The sequence below is a fragment of the Perognathus longimembris genome, chromosome 7 (genome assembly GCF_023159225.1).
Source record: "Perognathus longimembris pacificus isolate PPM17 chromosome 7, ASM2315922v1, whole genome shotgun sequence".
NCBI lineage: Eukaryota > Metazoa > Chordata > Mammalia > Rodentia > Heteromyidae > Perognathus > Perognathus longimembris.
The window spans coordinates 44319232-44335221 of NC_063167.1; the positions used below are offsets into that span (position 1 = coordinate 44319232).

General features: G+C 41.8%; 1 protein-coding gene across 1 annotated transcript in view; it reads left to right on the forward strand.

Moving 5' to 3' along the window:
• Ror1 (receptor tyrosine kinase like orphan receptor 1) overlaps nucleotides 1-15990 on the forward strand; it is a 345026-nt gene that overhangs the window by 303595 nt on the left and 25441 nt on the right. Inside the window, exons 5-7 of the mRNA XM_048351478.1 lie at nucleotides 5204-5331; nucleotides 7377-7694; nucleotides 9154-9399. Coding sequence (XP_048207435.1) covers nucleotides 5204-5331; nucleotides 7377-7694; nucleotides 9154-9399 — 692 coding nt within the window. The remainder of the gene's footprint in view (nucleotides 1-5203; nucleotides 5332-7376; nucleotides 7695-9153; nucleotides 9400-15990) is intronic.

Here is a 15990-nt window from a genome sequence, read left to right on the forward strand (position 1 = left end):
ACAGCCTTCTTCATCCGCTTCTCACCTAGGGGAAGGAACCGGAGGGCAGAACTGTATCCACTTTTCCCAATCCCAGCACAGAGAACGGGGGAAGGTTGTAGTGGCTGGCCACGTGGTAACTTAATTACATGAAGTTTATGAGAAACAGGCTCGCCCGTCACAAAGCACCCTGTACCTTGACACCACGACGAGGTGGCTGGTATGGGCTGGTGCCAGCCTCTGGGATGAATGGCTGGGTTTCTTTGCCATAGGATGCAGCCTCGGGCATGCTCAGCGCAAGGGTCCTTGCACTTTTGCAGCCTTGCTTTTATGTTTTCAATTTATGAAGTATGCAGCAAAGCAGGAAGACATCCACCATAAAAGAAGTGTGGAAAAGAGCACAAAGCTGACTGACCCGGGGGTGGGGTATAGGGGCATTTGCTCTCATCTCTGTACTGATGACTGTGACTTTACCAGTGAATAGCACCCACTACTGGCATTTTAAATGCAGTAGTGATGGAGTGAAGGACTGTAATCATAAATAAGTTCACTACTTGCTATTGTTTTTTGTTGTAATATTCAACTATAGTAGTGTTTTAAAAAGTTAAATGAAGAATAAACACAAATATAAAAAAAAAAAAGAAACCCTCTGGATTGTACTCCAAAGAAACTTCCTTCTCCAAATCACATGGAAGCAAGATAGAAGAAGGGAAACAGAGCCACGCTAGGACACTGTAACTCTTCATGGTTCCTCACCCTTGGTTTTCTCATCATTACACAATCACCTTCTTTCTTTTTCTCTTTCTTTTGGCCTGGCACTTGGGACTTGAACACAAGGCCTGGACGTTGTCCTTTGGTTTGGGGGCGTTGGGGTTCACTCAAGGCTGATGTTCTACCACTTGATCCACACCTCCACTTCCACATTTTCAGTGGTTAACTGGAGATTTGAGTCTCGTGGACTTTTGTTCCTAGACTGCCTTTGAACCATAGCCCCCAAATCTTACCCTTCTGAGTACTAGGACTACAGTTGTGAGCCACCAGAGCTCAGTACCATCCCCTTTTTGTAAGACTGCTGTCAGTATTAAATTATTCAATGCTATTTTATAAGTATATCACACTCAACAGAGTAGAGGCTCCTTGTGAAGTCTCTTGTTTCTGATTAAGCTGATTTAATTAACAGCAGTCTTGAGAAACAGAATACCATTATAGATCTAACAGCATCGTGTAGTGCCTGAGTTTGCATTTTCAGTTTACATACTATATCACTCATTGGGGTTTTGTTGTTGTTTTGGATTTTGTGGGATTCTTTTTTTTTTTTTTTGTAAATTTGAGCAAGTTACCTAATTTCTCTGAACTGGAGCATTTACCTTTGTAAGCTAAATATGCTTTAAGAAAGTACCTAAAGCCAGGCACAGTGATATACACCTGTAATCCTAGTTACTTCAGAGGTGGAGGTAGGAGGATCATGGTTTGAGGCTAGTAAGACAAATGCACAAAACCCTTTATGTACAAATATACTAAAGCAAAAGAAAGGGCTAGAGACATGACAAGTTCTAACAAGCACAATGTGCTGAGTTCAATCCAAGGAAGGGGAAGGGGAGGGGAAGGGAGGGTCTGGGAGGGGAGGAGAGGAGAGGAGAGGAGAGGAGAGGAGAGGAGAGGAGAGGGAGAGGGAGAGGGAGAGGGAGAGGGAGAGGGAGAGGGAGAGGGAGAGGGAGAGGGAAAGGGAAAGAGAGAGGGAGAGGGAGAGGAGGAAGACAAGGGGAGGGAGGCAGGATAAACTTAACACAGCACCCAGCATAGAAAGAGGGGAGGGAGGGAGGACCTAACACAGAACAGCAGCACTTATTGTTTGTTTTAGTACTCAACCCACATTTAACTCACATGAGAGTTGTTTCATGCATGAATACTTGGGTCTACCTCCCCTGCCCCCCCCCCCCGAGAATATGAGTCAACAGGTCCAGGTGAGACCCAAGTGCTGGTATTTTTGACAGCTTCCTGAAGAGATGCTTACAAGCAGCCAGTGCTGAGAACTACTCCCCAGCAGATGACATTACATACTCGTTTGGTTTTTAGTTTGAGGTTTTTAAATATATCTGTCCCTAAGAGACTGGTCAGAATAGCAAGAATTCTGGGCATCATCAAAAATTCAATACACCTGCAGCCCTAAGTCTTTGATAAGAAATGGGCGGCCAAGGAATTGCATTCCATTTTATTCTGAAGAAAAAAAAAATTCAGTCTTTTTTATTTTTTAAGGAGCCTTGAACTGGAAAAGTGGTAAGAAGTTTAACCTAAGCCTTGCACATAAAATATGGGAACTCCCAGTAGATTAGGGATTTATATCTGGGGGTAATTCCAGGGTTTTGTCCTCCCAAGAGATATAAATTGAGGCCTTGAGAGTTTAATGTTGGGGAGGAAGAAGTGTTCTCATAACGACACACTAAGCATCAGGACTCTGGTAATGTTGAGGGATAGAAAAGCGCCGTGCAGAGTAGCAGCGGGTGGTGTGGGGGTTGATCCAATACTCCCAATTTAGGTTTCCAAGCATCCACGGTTAGGTCATTGAAAACCTTCTTTTTCCCTATAGGTTTATGGTATTAGTTACCCAATAAAAGTTGGGTTAATTTTACAACCCAAGTAAAATTTAAGCCAAAAAGAATTCAACATTGCTGTAGGATTTATGAAAGTAAACATATGGAGTACTTGCAGGGTTGGGCAATGTTGAAATTTCAATGTCTTTATGTCAGGTATATGATATATTCATTTAGATGTGAACTGAAAGGTTAACGTTTTTAGAGGGCTTTGCAATAGAGGCTATTTTCAAGACTAAGCTGAAGATCCTTCTCCCATCTCCACCTTTATAAGCCTGTTTCAGAGAGGGCAGAGTTAAAAGTGATGGAAAACTAGTGTCCCGTGAGACATTTTTCATTTAGGTTTGCTGCCTTTCTGGACTTTCTCGACTTTGTAGACTGAGATTCCTACACTGAAGTCCCCATAGAGCAAGGCAGCACCAGAGCTCAACCACAGTCCAGGTTACAAAGTGAGAGCTGCGTAACTAGCTTTTAAATAAATGTATTCTTAGATCAAATTCTTTAAAAATGATCCTATGCTATCTCTGCCGTGAGAAAGTTTTCATAGCAGCCAGGCATGATGACATCTGATTGTAATCTAGCCACTCAAGAAAGAGGCTAAGGCTGGAGGATTCTGAGTTGGGGCCACTATGGTAAACATAGTTGAGATTCTGTTTAAATAAATAGGGGCTAGGAGCTGGTGGCGCACACGTATAATCCTAGCTATTCAGGGGGCTAAGAGCTGAGGGTTGTGGTTTGAAGCCAACCTGAGCAAGAAAGTCTATGAGTCAGATGTGGGGCTGTGGTTTAAGGAGTAGAGTGCCAGCAAAAAAAAAAAGCTATGGGAGAGCTCTCAGGCCCTAAGTCTGAGCCCCTAAAGCTAGAGGTGTAACACAATGGTAGAGGACTTGCCTAGCATGTAGGAGGCCCTGAGTCTTAGCCCCAACACTGGTAAATAAATAAGTAAATAGGTCTTGCAGTATTTGATAGAATCCTCATGGCTTCTAGTCATAAGCATGCTAGCCAATTACTACCTCTGTTTTGTAGGTAAACCACACACCTCTGTAATCTGACCTACTCAAGAAGGTGACCTGAAGCTTTCAAGTCAAAGCTATCCAGGCAGGCAAACCCAGAGACTCTTACCTTCAATTAACCAACAACGACAACAAAAAATAAAGTGAAGGAGTGGCTTAAGTTGCATAGCACTATATATGAGGGGAAAAAAAGCCCAGTTAGAATAGTAGTCTTTGAGTTCAAACCCTAGTACAACACACACACAGACTCCCATGGCTCAGGATTTGACAGCTTATCTGAATATGTCCCTATGTTAAACACAAGAAATGTATTTTGTTCTCCAGACTCTGTGTGTGTGTGTGTGTGTGTGTGTGTGTGTATGCATCAGTCTTGGGACTTGAACTCAAGGCTAGCACTCTTCCACTTGAGTCACACCTTCACTTCTGGCTTTTTGGTGATTTACTGGAGATAAGAGTCTCACAAACTTTCCTGCCTTGGCTGGCTTTGAACAAAAATGATCAGATCTCAACCTCCCGAGTAGCTAGGATTACAGACATGAGCCCCTGGCACCAGGTATTCTCCTTACTATTTACTGAGACAAAAGCAAATTGTATATTGGGGAGATGGTGTTGGACAGCAGCCAGGTGAGCCACAGGAGTAGCCAGGGTAGAGTCAACCCTTACATGTGGTGAGCAGCACTGGCAGGGTGATGGCCTGCCCTGGGGGCAGCCCAGTCTTCTGGACTGCACATCTTGTGTGCGTTGTTGGCTACTTTGGGAGGTCATGGCTTCCCAGCATCCCATGGGAGACTATAGGTCTGGATATGCCTTCTATCCTTCCTGTCGAATCTTTCCATCTCCCATCCAGAACTCTACAGTCCCAGCACTTCCATTCTGTCACTAAGCATGGCCTTGAGTCTCTCTGCCTCCAAGTTCATATCCACTTCCCTGTTACTTATTATTGTAATTTTGAAGCAGCAGGATCTTAAGAAGGCTGTTTTGAATTTTTTTTAGGACGTCAAGAAGGCAAGGTTAAAGTTCACATTGTTTCTAGATGCCCTTGGGTTTAGTGACTCATCTGTGGCTTGCCCTGGCCATTTTTCCACAGGGGAGAGATGGTGGGTCTTATCCAATGGGTGAGGAGCTACATAATCCAGCTGCCCTCTGGCTCCTCCCAGTGGTACTTACTTCTTACCCTGTCATCCCACCTCTGTTAATTGACTTGTCAATCTGAGTAAATCTTGGGGCTAATGCACCCATACCTTCGTAGCAAATGAAGCAGAAATAATCTGTGCTTTAAAAACAAAAACTGTGCAACATGTGCCCAGATTTCCAACTCATTTCCTCTTTACTCTTACAGCTACATCATCTTCCAGCCCACCACCAGCTGCGAAAATAAAAGTGTTTTTTTCTCCCATAGTTAAGGATGATTTTGTTCTTCAGGATGACTTTCCGGCGGTGTAGGAAACTTGACCAACATAACCAACAGATGTTTAAAGTGATGTTTTGGGACCTGAGCAAAAAGCCATATTCTTTAATATGTGTGCCAAACTGCGCCCCCTGGTGATGGTTTGGGGTACTGGGCATAGTGGGCTATGATGCATCTGCTAACAGCTCTGCTTTCCTCTGCTTTGCTTTTAGAGATGAGTATGAAGAAGACGGATTCTGTCAGCCATACAGAGGGATTGCATGTGCTCGATTTATTGGCAACCGCACTGTTTACATGGAGTCTTTGCACATGCAAGGAGAAATAGAAAATCAGATCACAGGTCAGTGACACCAATGAGAATGATGTATTTTCCCCCTTGTGTAACCTTTTCACACCCAAACATTTACTGAGCTGCATCTCTCTTGACAAAGGACTAGGCTAAGCATGAAGGTGGAGATCAGGGCAATGAACAGTGAAGAAGCAGAAGATGTCATCTCTGCTCTGGAATTTACATTAAAATAATTCATTGAAGGTTGGTCTGAGAGGAAAAGGAAGCTTTGAGAAATCCCCCATTCACTCAAACACTCAATAAATACTTTGGAGTGCTTTTGGTGTGCCAGGAGCTACTGTGCACTGGGGATGTACTGGATGGTAAATAAGCCGCATGTTTCTGCCCTCATGGAAAGCAGCTTGATGTGTACTGAAATAACTTCAGAAGGCACAACTGTACCCCAAAGCTGTCTTCATAGTTACCATGTCTTGAGGGAAATAGTTGACTTGGCAAGAAAATCTCGTGTTTACCTGTGACCTGAGTGATGACATGCTGATCAGATGTTTCTTCCTGCTGCACCTGGTGTGATTTTACCGTTTGCTTTCCTTCTTTGAGACTGGATTTCTTTTGATGGAAATCGACTAGTGCAACACCTTCTAGCACACATGAGTAAGGGAAATATAGGACATCTTGGGCCCTTTTCCTAAAGAAATATGTTGTCATGCCTGTGTACCACCTGCATTAGAACAGTCTTCATTAGATTCTAATGTGGTTGCCAGATCCAGCAACTACAAATACAGGAGACCCTGTTCCATCTAAACCACAGACAGCAAATAATGTCTAATAGAAGCAATGCATGTTCTTTTCTTTTCCTGAAATTTAAATGTAGCTGTTTGTAGTTTATCTGATAACTTAAGGAATACAAGACAGCGAAGGATCCAGAGCCTAGGTCCTCTGAGGAATTTAAAGGAACTGAGAGGAGATTTGTTGGGGGGGGGGGAGCCTCTGGAAGCAACCATTTCACCAAAAGAAGCACAAGAAGAAAGATGTCCATTGCTATTTGCTGAAGCCCTCAGGCTTTCAAGAATAATAGAACTAAAATTTCAAAGGGTCCACATAGGACTAATGGGGAGGAGATGTTGAAGTCACGGTCTCAAGCTAAGAACATTTTAACATACTTTTTACTAAGAATGCATGTATATAAATGATGTTCTGATAAAAAAAATTGCTAGCCCCATTATAATAATCCTCTCTTGGACCTGATCATTCAGCACCAGTAGTATTGCAGTTTTTATTTTCAGGTTTTTTAAAATCCATTTAGCCTTGATGAAGCTAGCATTTCTCAAACCCAATGGGCTGGGTAATCCCAGTTTCTCTAGTGCTATGAAGAGTCAACAGGATTAATAACCTAAGGAACATACTTTGGGAAACTGGTCAACCTCCTATGCTGCCTTGAGAGGCCAGTGCTCTGGGTACAGATACTCTCATTGGGTAGGATGTTCCTAAGCTGAAGGGCCATTCATATTTCATGATACATACTGGAACAATCGAATTGTGGTCTTTGAGAACTTCCAACTGGGCTGCCTCATTGTTAAAAGATGAGGGAGAAAGTATTCAGGCCACAAAGAAATCAAGCAACTTACCCAAAGCCATCCTGCAGCCTCTGCCATCTGGCAAGACACAGAATCAAATGAGGTGCTGGGTCTCATCCACTGGTTCTGCCCTGGGCTGTCCAAATGTCTCAGAAACCTCACCAAACTAATAAAAAGTACCGGATGAGACATGATGTTCTATTGCTTTGTAGTAAAAAGAAATGAAAAATATATTGTCCTTTAACCTAATTAATTCTTTTTTATTAGGAAACGGCACATATGTAATTTGATCTTGTTTTTTTAACTTTGTAGTCACAATGTTTTTGTTTGGGTTTTTTTCCCCCTCAATCCAGTGAAAGTAAAGCTGCTGAGACATCTGAAATGAATCTCCTTCCCTTGGCTGTGCCTGGATCAGGCCAGCAGATTCCTCCCCATGTGTGTTTAGATCTGATCTCTGTTGAGTAGATAACCAAGCAGATAAACCCTGGCCTCTGGGAGTTAATGACTATGCTTGCTTTGCAGCTGCCTTCACCATGATTGGCACCTCCAGTCACTTATCTGATAAGTGCTCCCAGTTTGCCATTCCTTCTCTGTGCCATTACGCCTTCCCCTACTGTGACGAGACCTCATCCATCCCCAAGCCCCGGGACTTGTGTCGGGATGAATGTGAGATCCTGGAGAATGTCCTGTGTCAAACGGAGTACATTTTTGCAAGATCCAATCCCATGATTTTGATGAGATTAAAACTCCCAAACTGTGAGGATCTTCCCCAGCCAGAAAGCCCAGAAGCTGCGAACTGTATCCGGATTGGAATTCCAATGGCAGATCCTATAAATAAAAGTAAGTGGTCACTCTGAACTTCTGTGCTACCCTTAGGGCCTGCAACCCCTCGGCATAGTGAAGACTGGACATCGGTGCATGCTTATTCTTCACTTTGGGGCAGTGTCTATGAATAGTCAGTCTGCCTTCCAATGGGCTGAAGGCCACATTTGAGAACTCAGTTAAGGATGAAGATCAGTTACCTATATCTAGTGTAACTATTTAAAAATACAGAGAATGGTTTCTCAATAACTTCAGCATGGAATTACCATGTTTCCTAGCAATTCTATTCCTGAGTATGTAATCCAGAGAGTTATAAACAAACACTCAAATGAAACTTCACATAAGTTTGTTTACCATACACTATGTATATGGCCCACACATGGAAACAAACCAAATGTCCATCTGTACATGAGTGGATAAAAATCATGGCATATCTACATAATGAAATATTATTTACCCATTTAAAAAGAAGGTAAGGCAGATACATGCTACAACTCTGAAGAAACCTAAAACCCTTATTCTACATGAAAGAAGCCAAATACCCCTTATAATTCCATTTGGTGAAATTTCCAGAACAGACAAACCCATTGTGATTGACAGGAATAGGTGCTGGGGATTGCAGGGGTAACTGTTGAATGGGCATGGAGCTTCATTGCAAGATGACAGAAGCTCAGGTATCTAATAGTAATAAAGGACTGTAACAGGGTCAGTGGTTTTATGGCATATATACTGCTGTACAACTTAACACAGATATATATTTGAAGCCTCACCCTCCTTCTTTACCCGTTCAGCACTGCCAAAGCAAAGACAGCTCCTCTGCACATTACCTGCCTTTCACAATTAACTTTTTAGTTTCCTTTTTGGTGGTTCCTACTATTTTATTAGTGAAACTAATGAATGTACCTAAAATGTTTAGAACTCTGCTTGGTGCATAGTGACCATTCAATAACATTACTATTACTGTTGTTATGATTCCTGTGGTCACCTGCAAGGGCCACTTTCAGAGAGCCCAAGTGTCCAGCTCATCATCACAAGCTCTACCTCCTGCTAAAAACCCAGAAAGCCCTGCCCCTAACAGTGGGTAGTGTGAACTACCCACTAGATTCTTTATCACACAATTCATGTCTAAAGCTATCATTCAGAATGGAGGAAAAAGTTTGGTGTGAACCATTCACAAGGAAATTACTCCTGTGCTCCTAGGTCCTGTCCCAGTTCTGATTTCTTGTGTTCAATATTAAAAGTCCTTATAGAAGACTACTTTCATTCCTGAAGCCTAAGCTTTAAATCCTCCCAGGAATGTAACTGCAAGGCAGGCCCTGTGTCCTGGCCCAGCAAGCAGGGAGACTGTCCAACAGGCAAGCTTGGCCTCAAGGTTAAAAGCCTTTCCTCCCCTCCAGGAACTGCTATCTGCCAGTACTGGCACCACCTCTGTTTCTTTCTAGGAGTCTGAGTTTTTCTTTTTTTTTTTTTTTTTCAGATCACAAATGTTACAACAGCACAGGTGTAGATTACCGGGGAACCGTCAGTGTGACCAAATCAGGGCGCCAGTGCCAGCCATGGAATTCCCAGTACCCTCACATGCATACATTCACTGCCTTGCGCTTCCCAGAGCTCAATGGAGGCCATTCCTACTGCCGCAACCCAGGGAATCAGAAGGAAGCTCCCTGGTGCTTTACCTTGGATGAAAACTTTAAGTCTGACCTGTGTGACATTCCAGAATGTGGTAAGTAGAGGCCATGGCCCCTAGGGGATTCAGTAACATTGCAATGTATCTCTACTGCACTGCATTCACTTTGGAGAATCTTAAAGAGAAGGTAAAATTTGATTGATGGCATTTCCTTGATCTCTAACCATTTCTACAGTAGTTAAACCTTGCCAGTGCTGCACACAACACCATGTAGAACACCAAAACACACCTTCCAGGACTAACTCCATTTATACATATAGGCATTATATTTGTGAATGGAATGTAACAGGGACCCTAATCTCTGATACATCTTATCATAGACATCACTGTGGTAAAACAGTGTTGTCCTTGGAAGTTCCTATCCAGTTTTATCCATAAGAGGTGTGCTAGAAGCAAGAAGAAAACTGTCACTGAGAACCCTCAAAAGGCCAGAGGAATCTACAAATATTGCTAAGTGATCTGGGAAAATCTGGATAAACTGTCCTTTGTGTGACCCAATAATAAGGTGTGGGTATCTAGAAGGAAACTGTAGTCACCAGACCCATTGGTTCCCCTTTTCTGGAACATGTTCATAAAATGAGAGAAAGGGAAGGAAAATGTTGGTGATGGGCATGAGGTCTTTAGCTAGATGGTTATCCAGAGTATTCATTCAGTGACATTCAGTGGTATACTCATCCATCCAGGCAGGAGACTAGGCAAGAAACCTTACAGCCTAACCAGCCAACATGGAGTAAGGAGTCCTTCGTGCTGGAGCAGGTCGGGGAATAGTAGATTAGATCGGGAAGGTGACAGGACTCAGACATGCAGTGCCTTCTAGGCTATCACAGGACTGGAGCTCTGACTCTTAAGTGCTGTGTAAACGCCTTGGCATTCTCAACCAAGAGTGACATGCTCTCACATCTTTAAAGAATGACTTTGGCACCAGAGCTGAGAGTAGACTCTAGGAAGGATGCCATAGAAGACCATTGGAAGCTACTGTGACCATCAAAGGGGAAGATGTGGTGGATTTCATGGCAGGAGGAGGAGTAGAGGAGGCTCCATCAGTGGACACATTCAGGGTGTATTTTTGGAGTTAACCGGGGTTACTGGTCGATCAAACATGGGATATAAAAGAATAGACTCAAGAATGACTCCAGAATTTGGAACTTAGGTTACCTTTTGCTGAGAGGAAGAAAAATAAAAGAAGTTCTGTGGGAGCTGAACCAAATACATTATTCTAAAGAATAAATGCATTGTTCACTACACTGGGCTAACAACACTGCCCTTTGAGTGACTTCTGACCTTTAGTTTTCAGCTAGTGCCCTTTAGAAGTAAGAAAGTAATTTCCCCACATATTGGAAGAGTTGTCGATAATCTGATCAAATGAGTAAAAGCTCTGTTACAGATAGTTTAAGTAAAACTTAGGCATTATATATAAAAGGTATTAATTTTTATTTCAGTGGCCTTTCTGAAGCATTCTCAGTAAACTTTGATGGATGGGGGAAAAAAAACCCATGCAAGGTCTTTCAGACTGGGTAGAAACAGAGACCATGTACATCTGCAAGACACTTACATGTAGGTATCCATTTGAACAGGCAGGCAGGCAAGCAGGCAGACAGATAGACAGATCATTGGGGATAAATCTTTCAATGAGGTGCTTGGTGTTTACCATATTCATCTCCATTCAGCTTAAAACCATATTTGAGGCTGCTTTTTACAAATACGTTCTGATAAACACATTAGCCCAACTGAACAGTAGGGCCAAAAGACTAAGATATGTAAGTCACAGAGCCATCCACCACTGGGGATAGACCTTGAGCCCCTACCTGTCAACATACAGCTCTGACCAAACTCAAGGGTCATGAGTTTTGCCAAACACTGTTCTCATTTACAGATTCTTAAAAGAATGCAAGAAAAAGATGAGAACAGCCATGGCCTCCACCTCTAGATGTCATCATACTGGCTTCCCTTACATAATGTGATAGCAAAAATGTGTCCCTGGCAGGTACTGAGGGCTCTCTCCTATAATCTTAGCTGTTCAGGAGGCTGAGATCTGAGAAGAAAAGTTGAAAACCAGACAATTCTGTGATATTTTTATATCTCCAATTAACCAGACAAAAAGCCAGAAATGAAGGCATGGATTACATAGTAGAGGCTATTCATAATCAAAAAAGAATCAAGCTAGACAGTGAGGCCCTGAGTTCAACTACACACACACACACACACACACACACACACACACACACACACACACAGAATTCATTTGCTAATGAAGAAATCTTTCATACTATTACTCATATAGTATATTATTATTAATAGCACATTATTAATATTATTAATGTTATATTATTATACATATTAATGTTATTATTGCACTAATTCATTCAATGGTGTTAGAAACTCTCAAAATATTCCTTCCTAAATACCAGTCTGTAGAGGGCACAGTTAAAATTTCAAGGGCCAATTAATTCCAGTCATGTAAGCAATGGATTTAGATGTAAGTTAAATCTAGAGATGAGAAAACCGTGTTTACCACTTAGGATTATTTTTTTAAGAGCATTTTCATTTCTTTTAGAAAGAACATAGTTCTTGAGTTCTTCAAGCCAAGCCACAAATTCTTCCTATTAAAGGAACAGGGAATTCTTGACATGTGATCTATGAGAAGCTGCTGAGAGGCCAGTGGCCCTCTACTGTGACTTGGCTTCTCAGAGTCACCCCTCAAACAACAACACTGCCATAATGGAATCCTGCATTTGTAACTTCTACAGAGTATTTAATTTCCTTCTTCTCCCTTTGTTGCCCCTGAAACTGTGAGAAGTAGGAATCTGCAGTGCTATTTTACCAGAGGAAAATGCCAAAGCCCTGAGTAGGGCTGGGACCCATCTACCATCACCAGGTAGTTTAAGGTCTCCTACCACATGAACCACAGTTTTCCCCTGTACCACTGCTTCTCAACTAGCAGCGTTGTTCCCCTCCAGGCTAAAGCCAGCAATAGGACACAGAGAGGCTGAAGGATATTACTAGATGTGTGGCAAGCCCTTTAATCTTCAGAACACCCAGAAAGGGATTACCTAGTCCAAAGTATCCATAATGCCAGAGATGAATGACTCTGTTCTATACTACACAATTGTAGACTGTAGAATAACAGTAATGTTAAGCAGTGATTATCATTTATTGTGTACTTACAGTAGGCTAAAAACTATGTTGAGAATATTATGCATTAGCTAATGATTGTATATCCCTATGAAAAGGGTTTTATTATACCTAAGAGTGGAAAGTGCAACTTAGAGAGACTAAGTAACTACAAGGTTCCATGGTTGGTAAGAAGTCAACCCAGGACTCAAACCCATAGCTTTCCTTTCAAATTGTGATTTATGTATGCATGTAATTTGATGAGATATATAGACAGATGGGAGTGAGATAGAGGGGGAGGGAGAGAGAGAGAAAGAGAGATAATTGGGGATACTTTTCATCTCACAATGAGTTATCTTCCAATGGGGCCAATTTAAAATGAGTCCTTTGCCTTCTCCATCCCAAGTGAGAGTAGAATGTTACTGCATATTGTGTGTGTGTGTGTGTGTGTGTGTGTGTGTGTGTGTGTGTGTGTGTGTGTGTGCACGCGCTAGGCCTAGAGCTTTAACTTAAGGCCTGGGTTCTGTCCCTGAGCCTTTTCACTCAAAGTTAGTTCTCTACCACTTGAGCCACAGCACCACTTCTGGCTTTTTCTGAGTAGTTTATTGGAGGTAAGAGTCTCACAGATTTTCCTAACCATGCTGGCTTTGCAGTACAATCCTCAGATCTCAACTACCTGAGTAGCTAGGATTCAGCTTCCTACATTCTTTAGTTAGGTCAAAGTTAAGGAAATTCCAAATTATCATGGGATTTCTCATTGTCAGTACTGATTAATTTTGTTTTAGTTTCAATTAAGTAAAGGCTAAAAAGTTAGGTTTAGTTAATAGAAAATGTGAATGTTGTACTTTCTACAATTAAGGTGCTTGCAGAACAGTTACAGGCTTGTTTAATCTGAACTCTAGAACTGAATAAAGATATAAGCAAAACAAAATATGGCTGCTGTGAATTCTGGAAACTAATTGGCTAGGATTGTGTGCAAAGCCTGGAATATGCTTAGAGGAAGAGAAAAAAGACAAAAAAAAAAAAGATAATTTGAGCAACACCTGCCCTCTTTGCCTTCCTGTCTCTGTCTTACACACTAGGTATCTGATCATGAGAATTATTTATTTACTCATTCACCAAATCCAATGTATGTTGGCTTTGTACTCCATTTCTAACTCCATGAATAAGCTAGATTAAACAAAGCCCTTATGGAGGTTGCAGTCTAGTGAGAGAACCCAGTGTACAAAGGCTAAGTCACATTAAGTATTGCCAAATAGGCTCCATCATTGACTCGTGTGCTTTCATGGTAATGGCTATTGCTGCTTATTGAATGCAGTGCTAAATGTTTGTACAAGTGTCTGGCCTAGGATATAGTCAATGCTCAATAAAATCTGTTGAGTGAGGGGCTGGAAATATGGCCTAATGGTAGAGTGCTTGCCTCACGTACATGAAGCCCAGGGTTCCATTCCTCAGCACCACATATATAGAAAAAGCCAGAAGTGGTGCTGTGGCTCAAGTGGTAAAGTGCTAACCTTGAGCAAAAAGAAGCCAGGGACAGTGCTCAGGCCCTGAGTTCAAGCCCCAGGACTGGCAAAAAAAAAAGTCTGTTGAATAAATTGAATCTTCACAGTACCGGTAAGATCACTGTATTGTTTCCATATTGTTGATGGGGAAGCAGAGGTGTTAGTGCATTTTAGAGTCAAGAGTCAAACCAGACTGTAGAACTCTAGCTCTCCCCCTGTCCACAGTGCCAGAACTGTTTTCAGAACAAATTCTGGTCTGTATCAGAGAAATAAATATCCCTTTATCATTTCCTCATTTTTATTTCTTTTTAATTTGCTGTTTAAACTCTCTGGGTCTAGGGTATACTGCCCATGTATTTTCACATGCATAATTTCAGCGATACAGGAAAGGTGCCCTCTAGCTACAAAGACATCTTGAAAGATTCTAGGATGCTCCATTCCTCAGCCCTAACATGGCCCAGCTTCATCCAGATTTCATTCTTTGTTTGCTTTTTCCTTTTTGTCCCATCTCCCCTCCCTTCCTGACAGCCTTAGATCTCTAGTCCTCATGGCCGACCATCTTTTCAGAGATCCTGTCTGCCAAGCTTACTGTTATGCATTCACTTCTGCTCCTTGTGTACTCTCTGAGCTGTGTACCTTGGACTGAGTGGAAACGCAATTGAGAAAGAAACAGTGTGCAGTTTTCTTTTTATCTGACATGCAGGCACACCTCCCTGGTTCTCCATTTCACTGTAATGTTTATCAATGCTCTTCTTCCCAGCTCTGGGGCTAGAGCTCCTTTTGCAATGCTCTGGCCATTTTTACTTTGGCTAGATTCTGCCCACATCTTCCACTAACTGAGATCCCAAATAAAGACAAAATCCTGAGTGTGTTTTCATTTTCAAAACTTGGCCCTTTATTTATTTCTTTGAGGCTAAATTCTTATTAATTTATTTCAAAGCTATAATAAAACTGAAAGTAGCAAATTCTATTAATTGGGGTCAGAAATAAGTATAATAGAGAAGGCATAAGTGAGTAATGACTCTCAGAAGGATTTAAAATAAGAATGCTACTAAAGGGAGTCCATTTATCATATATAGTCACTCCACCCTCAGATAACATGCAGTAAACATTATACATCTTAGCATCCTTATTTATTTTCTTATATATATATTTATCAAACTGAATTACAGAGGTTACAGTTTCATACATTAGGCATTGGATACATTTCTTGTACTGTTTGTTACCTTGTCCCTCATTCCCCCCGCCCCCCTCCCCCTTTCCCCCCCATGAGTTGTTCAGTTGTTCAGTTCATTTACACCAAGCAGTTTTGCAAGTATTGCTTTTGTAGTTGTTTGTCTTTTTTTACCCTGTGTCTCTTGATTTTGGTATTCCCTTCCAATTTGCTAGTTCTAATACCAGTATACCCGGTTTCCAATATACTCAGATAAGATACAGAGATAGTGTAGGTACAACCACAGGAAGGTGATACAGAAAGATCATCAATAATAGAGGCTACAGTATTTATTTATCTTTATTTATTTATTTATTTATTTGTTTATTTATTTATTTATTTGTGTCTGTCCTGGGGCTTGAGCTCAGGGCCTGAGCACTGTCCTTAAGCTTCTTTTGCTCAAGGCTAGCACTCCACCACATGAGTCACAGCTCCACTTCTGGCTTATTTGTGTACATGGTACTGAGGAATCTAACCCAGGGCTTCATGCATGCTAGGCAAGCACTCTACCACTAAAACACATTCCCAGCCTTGACCCTTTATTTTAGTTGAGCAGGTTTTATAGCCATGTTTCTTCTAGCTGTGCCATGGTTATCTGTTCTAAGCAAAGGTTCATCCTCTACCAAACCATCAAAATTCCCAAGCACCAGTAAGATTTTTATTCCTTCAACAGCTACACCACTGAAAAGTAGAAAACCATTTGGCTCCATTTGGAGTTTTTATACCTTTCCTTTCAAGACCTTGCCTTGCAACCATTTGCCAAAGGGCACATTGCCCACTTCTGTGCCTGAAGAGCCC